General features: G+C 41.8%; 1 protein-coding gene across 3 annotated transcripts in view; it reads right to left on the bottom strand.

Annotated features, from left to right (window-relative positions):
• ATG10 (autophagy related 10) overlaps nt 1–18,959 on the bottom strand; it is a 267,809-nt gene that overhangs the window by 12,403 nt on the left and 236,447 nt on the right. For all 3 annotated transcript variants that reach the window (XM_077288565.1, XM_077288573.1, XM_077288557.1), the window contains 2 exons: nt 11,764–11,852; nt 11,492–11,582 (listed from right to left, as the gene is read on the bottom strand). In XM_077288565.1, coding sequence (XP_077144680.1) covers nt 11,495–11,582; nt 11,764–11,852 — 177 coding nt within the window. In that variant the 3' untranslated portion in view covers nt 11,492–11,494. The remainder of the gene's footprint in view (nt 1–11,491; nt 11,583–11,763; nt 11,853–18,959) is intronic.

The raw sequence follows: 18,959 nt of genomic DNA, 5'->3' as shown, positions 1-18,959 counted from the left end.
TTTTTGCCTGACTGTTTTGATGCAAGTGCTTGCTTTTTGGCAAAATGCAGCATGTCACTTTTTTGAGCGTTTCTCACTGATTGAAACCAATGGGTAGTGCAAAAACGCTGCAAAAATGAAACAAAAAACACAGGTATGAGGTTTTGCTGCATTTTCGGTGCCAAAATCTGATTAAGTTAAGTCAGACTTTTTTTATGCACTAAACTTTATCGGCATACACAAGAGACAAATGCACCCTGACAAAAACATAGCAAAACCTGCTTAAAAGCCGCTTAAACTTGGCACAGTAAACACAGCAAAAATGCAACGTGTGAACATAGCCTAACAGTGCTGTAACCTCTTTCTTTCCCGGATCAGTGGAGGCCTCAGAGGGGACATTCCGCTGATCATAAAGTGATATCCTAGCAATATGCCATCACTTTATAGAAGGAGAATATAACCCTTAAGCCTACATCTTAGGTATATTGTCAGCTTCACTTTAAGGCATACTTTCCTTCAATTGGCAATGAGGTTGTTCAATACATCTAAGAGAACTACCATTTATCTTTTATGGATGTAGGCTTGCGCAAACCACTATATCTTCATGTAACCCCACATGCACAAGTGATTTTGAAATCAGGGCTGTCATCACTTCTCACAAAAATATCATGACTTCTTACAATGATATCATCGCTTCCACGACTCTTTGTTCTTCTTTAAACTGAAGATAGTTCTTTATGATATTGGCTGTATGACTGAGATCATTGTCCTGCTGCAAAAAATATTTGATGCCAATCAGATGCCTCCTTGGTGATATTACATGATGGATGAGTACTTGCCTGTATTTCTCAGAATTAAGGACACCATTAATCTTGAGTAAATTCCCAACTCCACTTGCTGAAATGAGGCCCAAAACTTGCAAAAAAATGTCCACGCTTCGCTGTTGCCTGCAGGCTCTAATTATTGTATCACTATCCAGACTTTTGGGTGTGACAAAATGCGTTTCTATACAGTTAAACACTTTACATTTTGACTCAAACGTTCTGATTACCTGCTGCTATTTTCCTGCACCCCAGGTCCTATATGTTTGCACATAGTTGAGTCACATGGTGAACAGGTCTGTGGCGTCAGTAAGCCAAACCTCCGGCTCCCCAATCTTCTTGACTCTCGACTCCGCTACTCCCGATTCTACATCACTGGTCACTACTGAGGATGTACATACACTACGGATTCATCTCAACTAAAAGCTAAGATCCTTAGATCAGGAACAGAGCTGACATTTATAGGACATTTCATAACATTCCCAAATTGTTATGAAAAAATTTAGAACACATACTGTATTGAACTACTGTACCCAATTTATTATTTATTTTAGGATTCTGAGTCGGTCCATTTTATACAGACTCCAACTCTGACTCTGACTCCACAAACCTGACGGTGAGTCACCTTGTTTCCGTGCCAAAGGTATTGTATTTGGTTACACTCTTCCATAAAGACAACTTCTGGTCAGACTTCTCTGAAAAGTAGATGGATATAGCTGGTTGCTGCCAGTTCTAAACGATGGTACTGCAGGACATGATCTGATATCTTCAAGAAGTAAGCATGATGTGTTTCATCTGCTACCCAAAGTTTGGTCGACCAATGCATGTACAGTCTTCAACGTTGCCTATTTTTTCATTCCTTCAATGCCTTGAAATAGAGGCAAGTGCCTAATCATCATACAATACCATCAGAAAGGCATCTGAATGGCACCAGTATATTGCAGCAGTATATTGCAGAGCCGACGTAGTATATAACAGCCCACGCAGTATATAACACAGCCCACGCAGTATATAGCAATGTGGGCACCATATCCCTGTTAAAAAAAAGAATTAAAATAAAAAATAGTTATATACTCACCCTCCGACGGCCCCCGATCCATCCCAGGCCTTTCCCGCTCCTCGCGCGCCGCTCCGGTCCCAAGCGGCAATAACACGTGATGATGTAGCGGTCTCACAAGACCGCTACGTCATCTCCGGTCATTGCCGTAATGCATTATTGCGACCAGAGCGGCGCGCGAGGAGCGGGAAAGGCCTGGGCTGGATCCGGGGGCTGTCAGAGGGTGAGTATATAATGATTTTTTTTTTTAATTATTTTTAACATTATATGTTTTTACGATTTATGCCGCATAGGCAGCATCAATAGTAAAAAGTTGGTCACACAGAGGGTTAATGGCAGCGTTAATGGACTGCCTTACACCGCGTTATGCCGTGTTGTAAGGCAGTCCTTTTAACGCTATGTGGGTGCTGACTGGGGGGGGGGGGGGGGGGGGAGTATGGAGGGGGCACTGAGTGCACTGGATTTCCGTGACAGACAGACAGAAAGAAAGAGAGACAGAAAGACAGAGAGACAGAAAGACGGAAGTGACCCTTGGACAATTATATAGTAGACAACTGATGCCAGTTGCTAGTAGGTAGACACTGAATAAGCCATTAGGGCTATTAGTCGCACAAATTACTGCCGTAAATGCACGGAGAATTCAGCCCGCAGGCATTAGGCAATAACACTAAATTGTGGATTTTGTTTAGACTGCACACTAATTAGGTTCACATACCTTAGGATTCACAATGAGTCTGGTAGGTGAGAGTCCAATTGATGTGCAGATATCTGCCGATGCTTCGCAGATGATCAGTACTCTGCTGCAAGTTCTTGCAGGGCTGAGTGAGTGATCTGCTGAGCGAGTGATCTGCTGAGCGTGCACCGCCTGAGGATCTATGCAGTAAGCAGGGAGGACTCGCAGATCCTCGCAGAGCCAGGGACGTCCCGGCCGGTGGCATCCCTGGTTACACAGAGAGAAGAAAAAAAATGGCTGACACTGCTCGGCAGTGTGTGATGTCACTTAGGTACGGAGCCTTGCTGGGGCCAAAAAAACAACGCGTTTCGAAGTGTGCCGCACTTCTTCGTCAGGGTTACAGCCCCCTGTCCGTAGCTCCGTGTGTGTGTGTGTGTGTGTGTGTGTGTGTGTATATATATATATAAGCATCAGCCAGACTTCCCTTTCATGCGTCATTATCTCCCTGTTGGCCAGTGCTTCAATTTAGTCCTGTGCTAGTCAAAGCTGCATGGTATATTGCCTGTTATAGTGATGTGTTCCTAAAAACTGTTTAAAATATGACTTTATTAGAATTACAAATAAAATTCCCTATAAAAAAAATCGACTAGAATTTAAATTTATGTCCCTGGTGAGTCAGTGTGTTACCTATACACTGACACTATACACTGTTTACTATATACTGAACTGAAGGGTAAATTGACTAGATCAATGGATGTTTGACAGGTTATAGTTTCACACAGCAACTATTTTTCTGGAATAATCTGGTTCAGGTATATGATGACCCTGTCGCATGACCCCGTCACATGACCGGGGGGCCCACAGTGTCTGAACAGCCCGAGGCCCTGGCTACCCTTAATCCACCCCTGTGCAGGAGACCTACTGGAGCACGTATGGATCCAAAATACACCCAGAAAATTTAATTAAAGGGAACCTGTCACCATGTTTTTGGAAGATGGGATAAAAATAGCGTTAAATAGGGGCAGAGGTGGGCGTTACATTAGTGTGTTTGTTATGCGTTTATTACCCACCTAAGTTGCCGAAATACCTTTGCAAAGTCTCCATTTTCGCCTGTCAATCAGGCTAGTCTGGTCAGATGGGCGTTGTCTTCCCCCAGATCTTGTTTAGTTTTCCGTTGGTGGCGTAGTGGTGTGCGCATGCCCAAGGTCCCGAATCCTCTGCCAGGGGATTTCAAAGAGCGCGGTGTCCGTTATTGCATTGGTGATCGGTGGGCGCGGCCATCTTCCTTTGGCCGCGCGTGCGCAGAAGCGGCGCTCTGCTTGACGCGGCGCTCTGCTGGCCGCGGCTTCAGGAAAATGGCCGCCGCGATATCCATCTGCGCACGCGCGGCATCCCGCGGCCATTTTCCTGATGCCGCGGCCAGCAGAGCGCCGCTTCTGCGCACGCGCGGCCAAAGGAAGATGGCCGCGCCCACCGATCACCAATGCAATAACGGACACCGCGCTCTTTGAAATCCCCTGGCAGAGGATTCGGGACCTTGGGCATGCGCACACCACTACGCCACCAACGGAAAACTACGCAAAATCTGGGGGAAGACAACGCCCATCTGACCAGACTAGCCTGATTGACAGGCGAAAACGGAGACTTTGCAAAGGTATTTCGGCAACTTAGGTGGGTAATAAACGCATAACAAACACACTAATGTAACGCCCACCTCTGCCCCTATTTAACGCTATTTTTATCCCATCTTCCAAAAACGTGGTGACAGGTTCCCTTTAAATTAAATTTGGTGGTGGAAAGTTCATGGTCTGGGGTTACATTCAGTATGGGGGTGTGCGAAACATTTGCAAGGTGGAAGGCAATATCAATAGCCTAAAATATCAAGAAGTATTAGCTACCTCTTATATTCCAAATCATAAAAGGGGTCAAATTCTACAGCAGGGTGGTGCTCTACTTCATACATCCATCTCTACAACAAAGTTCCTCCAGGCAAAAAAGATCAAGGTGCTCAAGGACTGGCTAGCCAAGTCACCAGACATGAACATCATTGAGCATGTTTGAGGTAGGATGAAAGAGGAAGCTTGGAAGACAACACCAAAGAATCTAGATGAACTCTGGAAGGCATGTAAGACTGCATTCTTTGCTATTCTTGACACAAAATATTAAATTTGACTAATAGCAACACAACTTTATTCACCAATGTTATGCAACATATATTTGTATTTTAAGTTAATTATTTGTTTGAATATCACATTACTTTCTGTGGGCGACAAAACTTTTGTCTTGTCAAAATCTGACCATTCTGTGTCCATTAACTGATCAATATTTCTGCATTGATGCCAATTTATTTTCTTAACCTAAACCACATTTCAGAGGGTTTCAGCTTTCAAAAGAATAATTTATACAACCAATGGATGAATTTAACGTCAGGTTATAAGCTTTTATTTACATAACATGGATAAGCGATATAACTTCTGTCAGGGAGTGTAGGGGTCTGGGGTATCCTTTCTCTACAAACTGTTGTGTTAAGTGCTTGGCCTCACTATTATAGTCCACCATATTGGAGCAGTTCCGTCTCACCCTTGTGTACTGACTTTGTGGTGTATTGGTCAACCATATTGGTAAGTGGCAACTAGTAATATAGATGAAACTATTGGAGTCAACCTCCTTCCTATGGAACTTTGTGTATAGCTGGTTATGTTCCACATAAATATTCAATTCTAAAAAATTCACACTAATAGTGCTGATATTTGGTGTAAATTCTAGACCATATTGGTTGTTAAAAAAATCACAGAGAAAATAGCAGAGATGGTTACCTGCTGAAGCCTCCAAACAAATGCACCAGCAGGGTGCATCGGACCCGATTAATGATGGCAAAAACACAGGTGCAAAAATTACCGATGAAACAACCACTTTCAATCCAGTATTGGTTGTTTGGCATTAGTGCACAAAAAGATAAGCGATAATAGTCTGTATGTGGCGGGCCGCCCAGTGCTACAAAATGCATGCTGTGTGAATAAAGGCCTACAGTTTACAGAGCCATCTTGGTCCGACTGTGCCCTGCAAGATAAAGTGCAAAAAAGTGTTTTTTTTGCACTTTATCTTGCAGGGCGCAGTCGGACCAAGATGGCTCTGTAAACTGTAGGCCTCTAATCATACAGCATGCATTTTGTAGCACTGGGCGGCCCGCCTATATGTGCGTTAGTAATAGGCTGTAGACCAGATGCTCTGCATTGCTTGTGTGAACAATGCCACATACAGACTATTATCGCTTATCTTTTTGTGCACTAATGCCAAACAACCAATACTGGATTGAAAGTGGTTGTTTCGTTGGTATTTTTTGCACCTGTGTTTTTGCCATCATTAATCGGGTCCGATGCGCCCTGCTGGTGCATTTGTTTGGAGGCTTCAGCAGGTAACCATCTCTGCTTTTTTCTCTGTGATTTTTTTTGTCAATTTTCTGGAGTATTTTTAAGTCCTCTTTGTGCGTCTGTGAGCTTTTACTCAATGTTTAGCGTTAGGACCGGCAAAAATGGAAGGACCCTTGACGTGGGTTGCCGGCTTACGTATTGAGGCCCCAATATAAACTAATACCTTACATACATTGATATGCTGTTTTTTTGCACTTTATCTTGCAGGGCGCAGTCAGACCAAGATGGCTCTGTAAACTGTAGGCCTCTATTCACACAGCATGCATTTTGTAGCACTGGGCGGCCCGCCTGTATGTCCATCGATCTGAATATGGGACTTTTCCCATTTGGCAACATATAGGTTCACATACCTGGGCACGAACCACGTGCCCATTGCGGTCCCCCATGTTTGAAGATAATATTGTCCTTCATATACGAAATAATTATGCTGCAATATGAATTGAATGCAGTTCAAAATATATTGAATTTGTATTTGGGTGTACGTGCCTAGAGCATTAAGAACGTGTCTGGCTGCCTGACATCCTTTTTCCTGGTCAATAACTGTATATAGTGACTTGATGTCAAGAGTGCCTAATATGTAATTGTCTTTCCATTTAATATCTCCTACAATCTCTAATGTGTGGCCTGTGTCTTTCAAATAGGCTGGTATTACCTTCATGCACTCTTGCAAGTGAATAACCACATATTGGGATAAGTTAGCTGTTAAATTATTAATCCCAGATATGATGGGCCTGCCAGGAGGACATGTCATGTCCTTATGAAGTTTTGGAATGTGATAAAGTATGGCCTTACTGGGATTTTTACTTAAAATATAATGGAATTCTTTTTTATTTAAAATACCCAGAGATTTGCCCTTCTGGGCTAAAATATTCAACTTGCTAATGTACTCAGTAGTGGTATCATGGGTTAGTTGTTTGTATGTAACTCGGTCTTCCAGAAGTCTCATGGACTCCTCATGATACATAGAGTGATCTAATAATGTAATTATTCAGCATAAAGAATTACAAGGCATTCTTAGAAGTAATGATATGGCCCTCACAAAGCCCTGATCTCGGTATAATTAAGCCTGTGCAGTATTATGTGAAGACATATAAGAATTAGCACAAGCCTACATTCACAGAAGAGCTGTGGTTAAAGTTCTCCAAGATGTTTGGAACAACCTCCCTGCTGAGTTCCTTCAGAAACTGTGTAAAGGTACCTTCACACTAAGCGACGCTGCAGCGATATCGACAACGATGCCGATCGCTGCAGCATCGCTGTGTGGTCGCTGGAGAGCTGTCACACAGACAGCTCTCCAGCGACCAACGATGCCGAAGTCCCCGGGTAACCAGGGTAAACATCGGGTTGCTAAGCGCAGGGCCGCGCTAAGTAACCCGATGTTTACCCTGGTCACCAGTGTAAATGTAAAAAAAGAAACACTACATACTTACATTCGCGTCCCCCGGCGTCCGCTTCCCTGCACTGTGTAAGCGCCGGCAGTAGCAGGGCACAGCGGTGACGTCACCGCTGTGCTTTGCTTTCCGGCCGGCACTGACACAGTCAGTGCAGGAAGCTCTGAGCAGCAGCGCGGACGCCGGGGGACGTGACAGACATCAGAGGGTGAGTATGTAGTGTTTTTTTTTTTACTTTTACAATGGTAACCAGGGTAAATATCGGGTTACTAAGCGCGGCCCTGCGCTTAGTAACCCGATATTTACCCTGGTTACCATTGTAAAACATCGCTGGCATCGTTGCTTTTGCTGTCAAACACAACGATACACGCCGATCTGATAAAGTTCTGAACTTTCAGCAACGACCAGCGATATCACAGCAGGATCCAGATCGCTGCTGCGTGTCAAACACAACGATATCGCTATCCAGGGCGCTGCAACGTCACGGATCGCTGTCGTTATCGCTGCAAAGTCGTTTAGTGTGAAGGTACCTTTAGAGGGACTGATTTTTTTATACTTTCAAGGCAAAGGGTGATCACACCAAATAATGATTTGGTTTAGATTTTCTTTTAGTTCTTTGACTTTGCATCATGTTAATTATTAAAAATAAACTACTAACATTTCAAATTTTTAAAGCACTTATAGGCTGCAACATTTTTTCCACACCTGCCTAAAACTTTTTAACATAATGTATGTTATAAATTTAAGATTAAAAAAAGAAGCTAGATAAGGAATATTAATAAGGACTACTTCAGATATATTTATGACACATCCACATAATGCAAGGCTATAGAAAAATAATAGAAGCTACTGCTTGGACAGAAGCGGTAATCTGACATGCTGATCTGTACTCGCCTTCCAAGATATACATTGCCTTGCAATAACATACTTTATTTTGACATAAAGTAACTTTTTCATGAGGAAAATTTCTGAACTGGCGTCTGTAAATGAAACATGGGCACAGTCCCAATGACCTCAGACTCCTATAGAGCACCTGGAATTTTTTATTTCGTGAATTTCATTAAGCTTTGTTTTTTTTCGCTTCCAAGTATAATGCTGCAAATTTAATTATCACAGAATGGTTCTTCTGATTTGCTGCCAATCATTTTTGTGTTCATATGAATGTAATCTTCTCCATAGCTTCTAGTATTTCAAAGGAGGTTAAAGGAATGTAAAAATGTAAAAATGGTGAATCACTAAAAAAAAGACACGGGTATATTAAAGAGCTTGTCTGGGATTAGAAAAAAAGGTCTTGTCTATGGCCTAAGTCTAGTATTCAAGACAACAGGGGTTTCTGTAAAGTAAATGAAATGAAGATTGGGTAAATGTATTACACTTTTAACTAGAGCCATAGCTAAACTTTCATTTACCCAGGAAAAGAGTCAGTTCATGGATGCAGCCCTAAATCTAAATACTAATGGAATAAGTCCCCCATACACATTAGAGGGCTGTCAGTTGATTATTCATCTGGCATCTATCTCGATTATCTCTCCCATAGACAGGAGTTCTTGTCTTGTGTTCAGCATCAGCACATGAATACAGCACAAGGACTATGATCATTACAGGAATACAGCACCAAAACAACCATCAGTACGTGAATGCATCACCAGATCCCCCATCAAGACATGAAACTATCACCAGAGCCACCATGAGTTCATAAATTCAGGACTAGGACTATTATACATGAAATCATACAATACATGAATGTAGCTTCAGAACTACCAGCAGAACTACCACCAGTACAAGAACCCATCACCAGAAACACTATCAGAATAGAAATACAGCACCAGGTCAACTGTCAGTACATAAATACAGCACCAGAGCTACTATCACTATGTGAATACAGCAATAGAACTACCATCAGTACAAGAACACATCACCAGAAACACCATTAGAACAGGAAAATTTCAACAGAATAACCATTAACACAAGTTCATCACCAGAATCACCATTAGTATAGGAATTCAACAGCAAAACTACCATCAGCACATGAATACAGCACGAAAACTACCAACGTTACAGGAATACAGCACCATAATCACATGAATGCATCACCAGATCCCCGATCAGGACATGAATACATCACTAGCCAACACCGTATTTTCATGAATACAGAACCAGAACTACCATCACTGCAGAAATATGGCACCCGAACCACCATCAATACAGGAGCATGTCACCAGAAACACCATCAGAACAGAAAAATATCACAAGAATAAGCATCAGCACAAGAAAACATTACCAGAACCACCATCAGTACAGGAACACAAGACTAAATCCACCATCAGTACAGGAATACAGCATCAGATCCACCATCAGTACATGAATATAGCACCAAAACCATCATTAGTACATGAATATGGCATCAGAACTACCATCAGTACAAGAACACACCAGAAACACTATCAGAATAGACAAATATCATCAGAACAATATCATCAGTACACGAAAATATCACCAAAATCATCATTAGTACAGGAATACAGTACTAGATCCCCAGTCAGTACATGAGTCCAGTGCCAGAACCACCATTAGCACATGAATATGGCACTAGACTGTAGACCATACAAGACTCACAGTACTAATTAGATGCAGGCAGTATCGCAAATAAACACATATCCAGGTAAGTTATAGGTGACGTCTTCTCTGATAGAATGGCCCCACAGCCCTAGATACACAGTAGGATGCCTTCCAAAGACCCACTATTCACAGAATGATGCCACATATCCCCTATACACATTTTGATTTCCAATAGCCCCATATAAACAGTATTATGTGCCCACAGTTCTCTACACACTATATAAGGTTTGCAAAGGTGAAAATAGCCAGCTTGCCATAGATATATACTTAGGACTTGGAACCTTGCCACTGTTCTGGCGCACCTTGTAAACCCAAAGAAAGAATGGTCTGGTTTAAAAAATATAACATATTTTTCAGATTGAGTTCTCAGCACAAAGATCTCATCCCCGAGATCTCCGCTTCTAAGATTTCAATCTGTGCATGTGCCACTTCCGGTGGTCATTTTCCCAAAATCCAAAGCATTGAAAATCATGGCAAGCGAGGAGGCTACACATACATTTTGTGAAAGCCCGGAGCCCGTAGCAGCGCCGAACACCACCTTCCCTCAGGCAGGGGCACTCAGCATCCCCATCCACTCCTCCTGCCACCAGCTTCCTGCAGTAGCGACCATTCGACCACGCTCCACCACAGCCGCCACCCCCTGTAAGCTACCATAAAAGCCAATTATAAGACTCCCCAACATTTAATAAAAACTTTTTTTTCCTTATTTCCTGGGGTTGCATCTCAAAATCCGCAAAATACAGTACATGAAAATCTCTTCAATGCTTTATTACAGAACGTTTAAAATAGGCCCTATTATGCATCCCAATAATGATAATCTACAAACCTCCAAACACAGTATGATGCCCTCAAAGTTAAATGCACTGTAAGATGGCCCCCACAGCCATCCATACACAGTATAATGGCCCCCGTAGTCACCCATATATAGTATAATGCCCCTACAACCCCAACACAAAATAAGATGGCCCCCAGAACTTCCTATACACAGAAGAATGACTCCCATAGCCCCACTATACACAGTAAGATGCCCCATCTACACATTATGATACCCAATAGCCACCTATACACATATAATGCCAGCCATGGCCCTCTATACAGAGTATGATGTCCCCACACACCCCTATATAAACTGTGATACCCCACAGTCCCCTATACATATTATGATAGCTCTCTATACATATGATGCCTAATTGCCTCTTATACATAGTATGATGTCCGCACAACCCAACTATAAAAAACGTTGATAAGGTCTGTAAATGTAAAAATAGCCAGCTCACAATAGATAGATCCTTAGGGCTCAGAACCTCACTACTGATCTTGCGTGTTGAGTGTCAGCTGTCATATCAGCGGAACACCAGGCGGTGATTGCCCGCGCACAACCGCCATCATGTATATATACTTCATTGATCGGGAAGTAATTTCCAACCATGATGTGTATATGCTGCAAATGTCGGGAAGGGGTTAATATATGCCGCCTAGCAGAAGGATTTAAAGTAAATGTGAAAAATGTACAAAGTTACCGTTTACACCGTTTTCCCATAACTTAATGGTAACGACAATCCAACAACAGGTCCTACAGTACTGAGCCAGGACGTGATGTAATTCCCTTCTCTGAAAATAAAGCAGCAGTCATTAACAAATTGCTGAGATTCCATACACAAATCATCAATTGCTAGCAGGGAGAGCACATTATAAGTCACTCGCAGGCCACGGTATGAACATCCAAGATGGTGAAGACAGAAAAACAGGGGTGGGTTTGTAGGTTTCCCAGAGAATGACATTTTCCTCTCACCTGTCTGTGCTCCCTTGAACAGATGACATGAATTCATTGGTTCGGCAAGGATGAAGAACAAAAAACGGCTGTCCAAGAATGGGATGCTCCTAAAGGAGAAACGTGACATTTAGTGCTACAGATGGGAAAGGCTGCCCTTCACTTATGTGATATTTACTGCTGTAGAAAGTGGAAACCATTCCTTTTACCCTTCAATGTCCTAAACAGGAGGAAAAAAATCCAAGTGCAGTGAAATTGAAAAAATTCCGCAACTGTTGTTTGGGGTTTTGTTTTACGGTACTCATTGTTTGGTAAAGATCATTCTCCAGGTCAGGACGGGTCCAGTAATACCAAACTTGAATTGTTGTCGTTTTGTTTCTTAGACCTCATTCAAATGTCCATGTTTCCTGTCCGTGTTTTATGCACTGTTTTCACGGACACAACACACGCACCCACATACAACTCAGGCGTTAAAATCTATGGGGCTACTCACAGGTCAGTGCTTTCTCACGAACCGCAGCCCAGATGGAAAGGCCAATATACAGTACATCTATGGCTCCGTGCAGTACACGTATAGCATCAGTGTGCTGCCCGTAATTACCAAGTATGGGAGGCGCTTTGTCATTTATATATTTCCATATCCAATGATGACAACTGATGGTAAACACAGACACACGGGGGCTATACAGAAGTATATGAAGGGGTCCCGCTGGTTAGGAGAGCCGCGGCCAGTCCGTACCGAGACCCGCGAACGTGTAAAGCCCTAATACTAATCATCCCCTGACTTACAGATAATGTCAATAACGGTATGTGCTCACAGCATCATTTAGAAGCCGACTTACCACGTAGGTTTCGTTATAAGGTGACGCTTCAGGAAAACCCCTTTTTTAAAATTTCACATATAAAATAGTAGCAGCTTCCAAGAGAAAGAATGGCCAAGTCCCTTTTTTTAGCCGCCACTTCCCTCTAAGCCTGAAGCAGGTAAAAAAAAGTTGCAACCTGTTGATGTCTTTGTATTAGTTGTGTATTGTATTATAAAGCAATAAAAATTTCGAATAAAAAAAAAGTTGCAAAAGACAGCCCATATATTAATGATTTTTTTTTTAGTTCTTGTAGAGCTTTCTCCGGTGGGTTCCAGGAGGAATCTGCCTGAAAAAGACGCCGTGTGCACATACACTTCATGGTGATCAGGTGTCTCTGTAGGTCAAACTTGTTGCTACCCCTAGCAATCATAGGATACCAATAAACAGGCACCCACTAACCTGCGCTCACATTTCAGGGCTGCTCTTCAGATGCACTCACTTTTTTTCGTATGGTTTTCCACACTCTAGGCAAAGAAACTATGTATTTTTTTCCTTTATTTTGGATGACACAATTTTTGCAAAAGTACACTGTGCCCACAACGTGTGAATGCAGCCTTATTATATGGGTGTGACAAGTTTAGTGGGAGCAGCTCCTCACAGCCAGTAGAGAGGAGAACACCTATCAACTATTGTAATATGGTATATGTCCAGACCACCTTATAGGGATCTGTAATGGGGCTTTGCTATGTAATCTGACATCAGCACGAGGTAGGAGCAGAGACCCTGATTCCAGTGATGTATCACTTGGTTTACTGGGTGCAGCGGTTATGATAGAGTCACAGTTCTCTCTTCTGCAGATCTAGCAGAGCTCAGTTGCTGAGCTTTGTATAATCCCATCCACACCACAGCCTGTACATTGTATAGTGACAGAGAGCTGCTAATCAGTGCTGGGGACCTGGTTGGACCAAGAGGCACGATACCAGTTGTCCTATAATAATAATCCCCTGCTGATAAAACTCTGCTTGTATTAAAACCGCAAAACTCAGCCTAGTAAGTGACAGATCCTTGTAATCAGGGTCCCTGTTGATACATTATGGTGCTCTCAGATTAAATATATTGTGCTAAATTTCTAGCAGTGAACATTTTTGCAATTTAAAAAACTACAGCATATCCATCATTAGTGTGGAATTTACACTAAAAATTGCTGTACTGAATGACAATGAGGCCAATCCCTGTGCAACTCTGCTGGACAATCTGTGGCCGAAATCCAATAAGCACTGGATAATCTACAAAATCCTGCCTTTGGCAAAACCATAGAGCAATAATATAGCCAAACAAGTATCTAAAAATTCTACGCTACGAATTGGTCTCCAGCAGTCATTGGTTGATATGACCACTAGAGGCCACTATTGTACCATGCTGAAACTCCACTTTATATCCTGCTAGAAGAGAAGGGAAAAAATGAATTTATCTTATTATTTTAACCTAGAAAAAAGAAGTAAACAGCAAAAAATTAAAGGGACCAGCCTGAAGATACTCTGCCATATTTTCACACTTTAGGAGAACCAGATGCCTGACAAAAAATACATTTCTAGACAAATATTCTGTATATGAGTAATCTGGTACGATGTCCGTCACAGCTCCATCCGAATATAGAACAAGATAATGGGCATGACATATACGTTTAGTGTTATTTACACAGGTAATCCTCCCCACAAGGCCACCCAAATCTAAATCACATTAATCTGATAAATTTCCATCATATCCAATATATAGTGGGAAGGGGGGGGGGGGGTATGTGATAAGGTCACCCCTACTGTGCTACGGCAAGAACATATTGTGATTACTGTGAAATGTCTGCTATATTTCTGCTTAACATGTACCATACATGCTGTACCATGAATAAGAAGATTTAAAATGATAATTGAGATACTGCCATTATTCTAGTCAGGTGTGGTGGCAATTTTTGCAAAAGGGATAACGGGATTTGCTGTATTATCGATCTTCACTTAACAAGTGAAGGTAAAATTCTAATCTGATGGATAATACTGTAAAAATGAGATTGTTGTAGGCTTCAAAGAACCTTATTGAAAAAAACAAACAAAAAACAATATGCCGACAGGTAGAACCGTTCTAATTACAACATTATGGCTACAGATCTAGCTTGTGATTTACTAACCGAGGACTATTACTGTTAAAAACGAGGTCAAAGGAGCCCAATTGTTGCTCTTATGTTATTTCCTCCGGTTCCTGAGTGTTCCAATGTAGTTATTTCTTATTTTTTTAATTTTGAGATATAAGTCTTTTTAGTTAATGCTACTTTTTATGGTTTTTATTAAGTGGGCATGGCCGACAGGGTAATAATGCAGAGTTGCCTAAAGACACGCCCCCAGATAACTCTGGGAGCCACGCACCCGCCCCCTTGCAAAGTCCATAAAATTAGCACTAAATATAAAGGCCATATTTCTGGAACTGTACAGCAGATTTGAAAAAACAAACAAACGGAGCACACAGAGGAGAAATGGGAATAAAATAAATCTCACTTTTGAACTGGTGACAGATTATCTTTAAAGGGGTAGTTCCATTATCAGAATGTGCCATAAATGTCATATAAATGCAAGCCCCGCCTCTGTAACCCAGACTCATCTGAAGAACAGGGTGCAATCTTGTGTTGTTGATGTGCATGCATGGTGTATGGCTCTCTTCAATCACTTCCAAGGTAATTTTGAACATTAAGTTAAGGCAAAAGTAATCTACAATCTTTATTTACATGTAAGTAAACGTTGTGGCAAGAATCATCACAAAAATGGGACGTGTAACTTCTGACCAATCCCTTCAAAACTAAAGTCAGGTTTATTCATCAATATAATGCAAGATACAGGCATTGGTATATGGTGGAGGCAGCATTGGTGCGGAATACTGAAAAATAATCACTCACACACCCATCATCCATGGATGCTTAGTATTATAAATGCAGAAGGAAAAGCCATGTATAAGGCGCCAGTCACACAGATAAGTGTAAAGCACCATACTGGCTATCGGTCTATTATTACCTATCAGGGTAGGTGTTTGTACTTGTGAGGTGCACTAAAAGGGAACCTGCCAGCTTTCTCCCACGACCCCCCAAACCGCCCCTTGTCATTATTTAACCCTTAAAATGCTTTCAAACATGCCAGTTTTGGTGGCTTACTGCTTTGCCATCACCATAATTCTTTTTTATAACTTGAGCTGTAGGTTGAATGGGTTAATGGTTGAATAAAGACATGGGGCGTTCTGGGGGAGGCTAGGGAGGCTGGCTGGTTCCCTTTAATAGTGCTGGACAGCCTGCCTGATCTAATAGTATGGGCGTGACCAAAATGCGATTAGCCACCATGGTGCACAACACATGCTTGGTACCTGCCAGGTTTTGTAACCATTTGTTGGCAACTACTGCCCATTTGTCTATCATGTGATTGGATTTGATGCCTATGTCCTTTTGGGTACATTCACTTGACAGTATTTTTGGTGTTGTTCAAAAAAAAAAAACTGACTTTGCATGTTATTTAATGGGGCTGGTCAGATGACTATTTTTTCACACTGACCGAATGTCCAAATGAAAACAAATAGCAGCATGCGCTAGTTAGCCCTTTACATATTTCAGTTGAGATTCGTCTCTTCAAGTCTATGGGTGCTAAATATAAAAATGTGGATGCCATACACATCATTCAAATAGCAGCCAATTTTTATGGATCCTTGGCAATTATTAACCTGGGAAACTATATTTGGTCTTGAAAGTTTTTTTTTTTAACTGCTGATGTATAAAAACAAATGACAAACAGATGACAATACAGGTGAAAATTGTCCGTTTGAATGAAAATCACACTTTTTATACGACCGTGTGAACTTGACTTTTCAGTTAATTGCTTCAGATTTAATTATCCAATACTTCTCTGACCTGTTCCTTATAATAATGTGAGCAACAAGGAAATGCTATATTTTCTTTTACTTCTTTATATAGAGACATTAATTCCACTGCACTTTACACACATTATCATCACGGTCCCCTTTGGAGCCCACAATCTAAATTCCCTATCAGAATGTCTTTGGAGTTTGGGGGGAACCGTAGAATCTGTAGGAAACCCATGCAAACACCGGAAGAACATAAAATATGTGAAGAAGGCCTTGGTTTAACCCCTTCACAACATTTGACTTAAGTTTACATCATGGTCAGGAACAGGTTCCCTCAAAATTACTAAAATCTATGTCATGGTAAACTTGCGGGCACAACAGCAGTGCCCAAACGATCACCTCCGGGGAGAAATGCCAAGTAGAGGAATGCTGGAGTTACCAGATAGTTTCTGTCTTTCCAAAATTGTAGCTTCTTGCTGGAACACCAAGTCTGAAAAAAGCAAGGATATGCGGATGCCCTGTCACGGGCACCCTGTATGGTAGCAGGTGTTCATTCCCTCAATTTTGAATGGGGGGGGTATGTGAGGCCGTGAGGGGAACCATATACGAAGGTCGTTATGTGTCCCCAAAGATGTGCATAGCCAGCCACAGCTGTGGTTACAATGCAAAATAAAAGAGTGTGGATTTGGTCAAACTATTTCAGATTTAAGAAAACCTGACATGGGCTTTTAGTTTTGGAGGTCTGTAGGATCACTCCCTCCACTCCTGGTCTTGGGAGTGGCCCATTTAAACTTTTAGTTAAGGTTTGGGATTGTCAGTTTATGTTTTGCAAGCATCAGAGCTGGAGCTCTGTGCAGGACAGGTCTGTGTGAGATTGAACACATGCCAGAGCCAGAGAAAGCAAAGCCACTGGTGTACCCACGAGTGATGCAGTCACCCACGGCAAAGGACTGGTACAGACGTTCTAGCTGAGAACCGGAAGATAAAAGTTCTGGATATAGTTTGTGAGTTTGAAAATAAAGACGTTTATGTTGAACTTTCTTGGGTCACTGCCTAATTACCGCACAAAAGAGAAAGCCACTGCCTCACAATATATATATCTTTGTTTTCAATCACACATATATTGGTAAGTAAATAATATCAGGGACAGGTAAAGTTTATGAAATAATTATGTGTACTCATTAGTATGTAAAATGGTGGGAATGTTTATGCTCTCGGATACTCATTAGTTTCCTGTTAATCAGCATCTAAATGTGAATCTGAAAAGTTATCCCCAGTTGATCATAATTATAATTTTGCAGAAATATTTTGGGCTGATGTTAAAGGGAACCTGTCACCTGTTTTGGTCGCTATAAGATGCGGCTACCGCCTTTCAGGGCTTATCTACAGAATCCTATAATGCTGTAGATAAGCCCCCGATCCGACCTGAAAGTGAAGAAAAATAAGTTTTATTATACTCACCCAGGGGGGAGGTCCGGTCCAATGGGTGTCACAGGTCCAGGTTCGGCACCTCCCATCTTCTTGCCTGTGCACTGCAGTACTTTACTCTGCCCTCAACAGAGCAGATAAGTTCGCCTGCACAGGAGAGCGATGAAGAAGCAGGAAGGCGGCATAGCAAGAAGATCGGAGGTGCCGGATCTGGACCTGCAACACCCATCGGACCGGACCGCCCCCCATTATAGAATGCTGTATATCAGCCCTGAAAGGTGGTGGCCATATCTTATAGCGGCCAAAACTGCTGACAGGTTACCTTTAAAAAAAAAGAAGTCTTTCACTTTGGTTTCAATCAAACTTGTCAAAACAGCAAAAAATACTAGTTCATGTATAAGAGAGGACTGAAGTAGGGACAAAAACAAAAATATCCTTTTTCTTTTAGTATACAGTGAATAAAGTGAAGGGCAGATAAGAAGTCCACCTGGAAGTATTAAACCCCTATTGTTCCAATTGGCAAAACTGAGACATGGGGAACACCTGAACACCAAGTATTCACCCGTTAACCCGAGTAGTCTCTGTTAGCAACCAAAAGAAGATTCGTGAAATTAGACATGCTAAGATCGGAACAGGCACAGTTCAATTAATAAGGGGGGTGAGTAGAAGGTCAGGGTAAGCACAGATCACTACAGTACACTAACAGGAGGTCAGGGCACACAGCAGTAAGGTGACACAGTGGACAGCCATAGTACAAGCCGTGGCAGAGTTACAGATCATTAACCCCTTCACGTCGCAGCCCTTTTTTTCGTTTTTGTGTTTCTCTTTTTCGCTTTCCTTTTTCCTAGAGTCATAACTTTTTTTATTTTTTCGTCAATATGGCCATGTGAGGGCTTGTTTTTTTGCGGAATGAGTTGTACTTCTGAATAACACCATTGGTTTATTATATCGAGAATTGGAAAACAGGAAACAAATTCCAAGCATGGTGAAATTGCAAAAAAAAGTGCAATTCCACAACTGTTTTTTTGGAATTTTTTTTACCATGTTCACCAAATGCTAAAACGTACCTGCCATTATGATTCTCCAGGTCATTACGAG

Source organism: Ranitomeya variabilis, chromosome 1, assembly GCF_051348905.1.
Source record: "Ranitomeya variabilis isolate aRanVar5 chromosome 1, aRanVar5.hap1, whole genome shotgun sequence".
Lineage (NCBI taxonomy): Eukaryota > Metazoa > Chordata > Amphibia > Anura > Dendrobatidae > Ranitomeya > Ranitomeya variabilis.
This window is presented reverse-complemented; position numbering and strand designations above follow the sequence as displayed.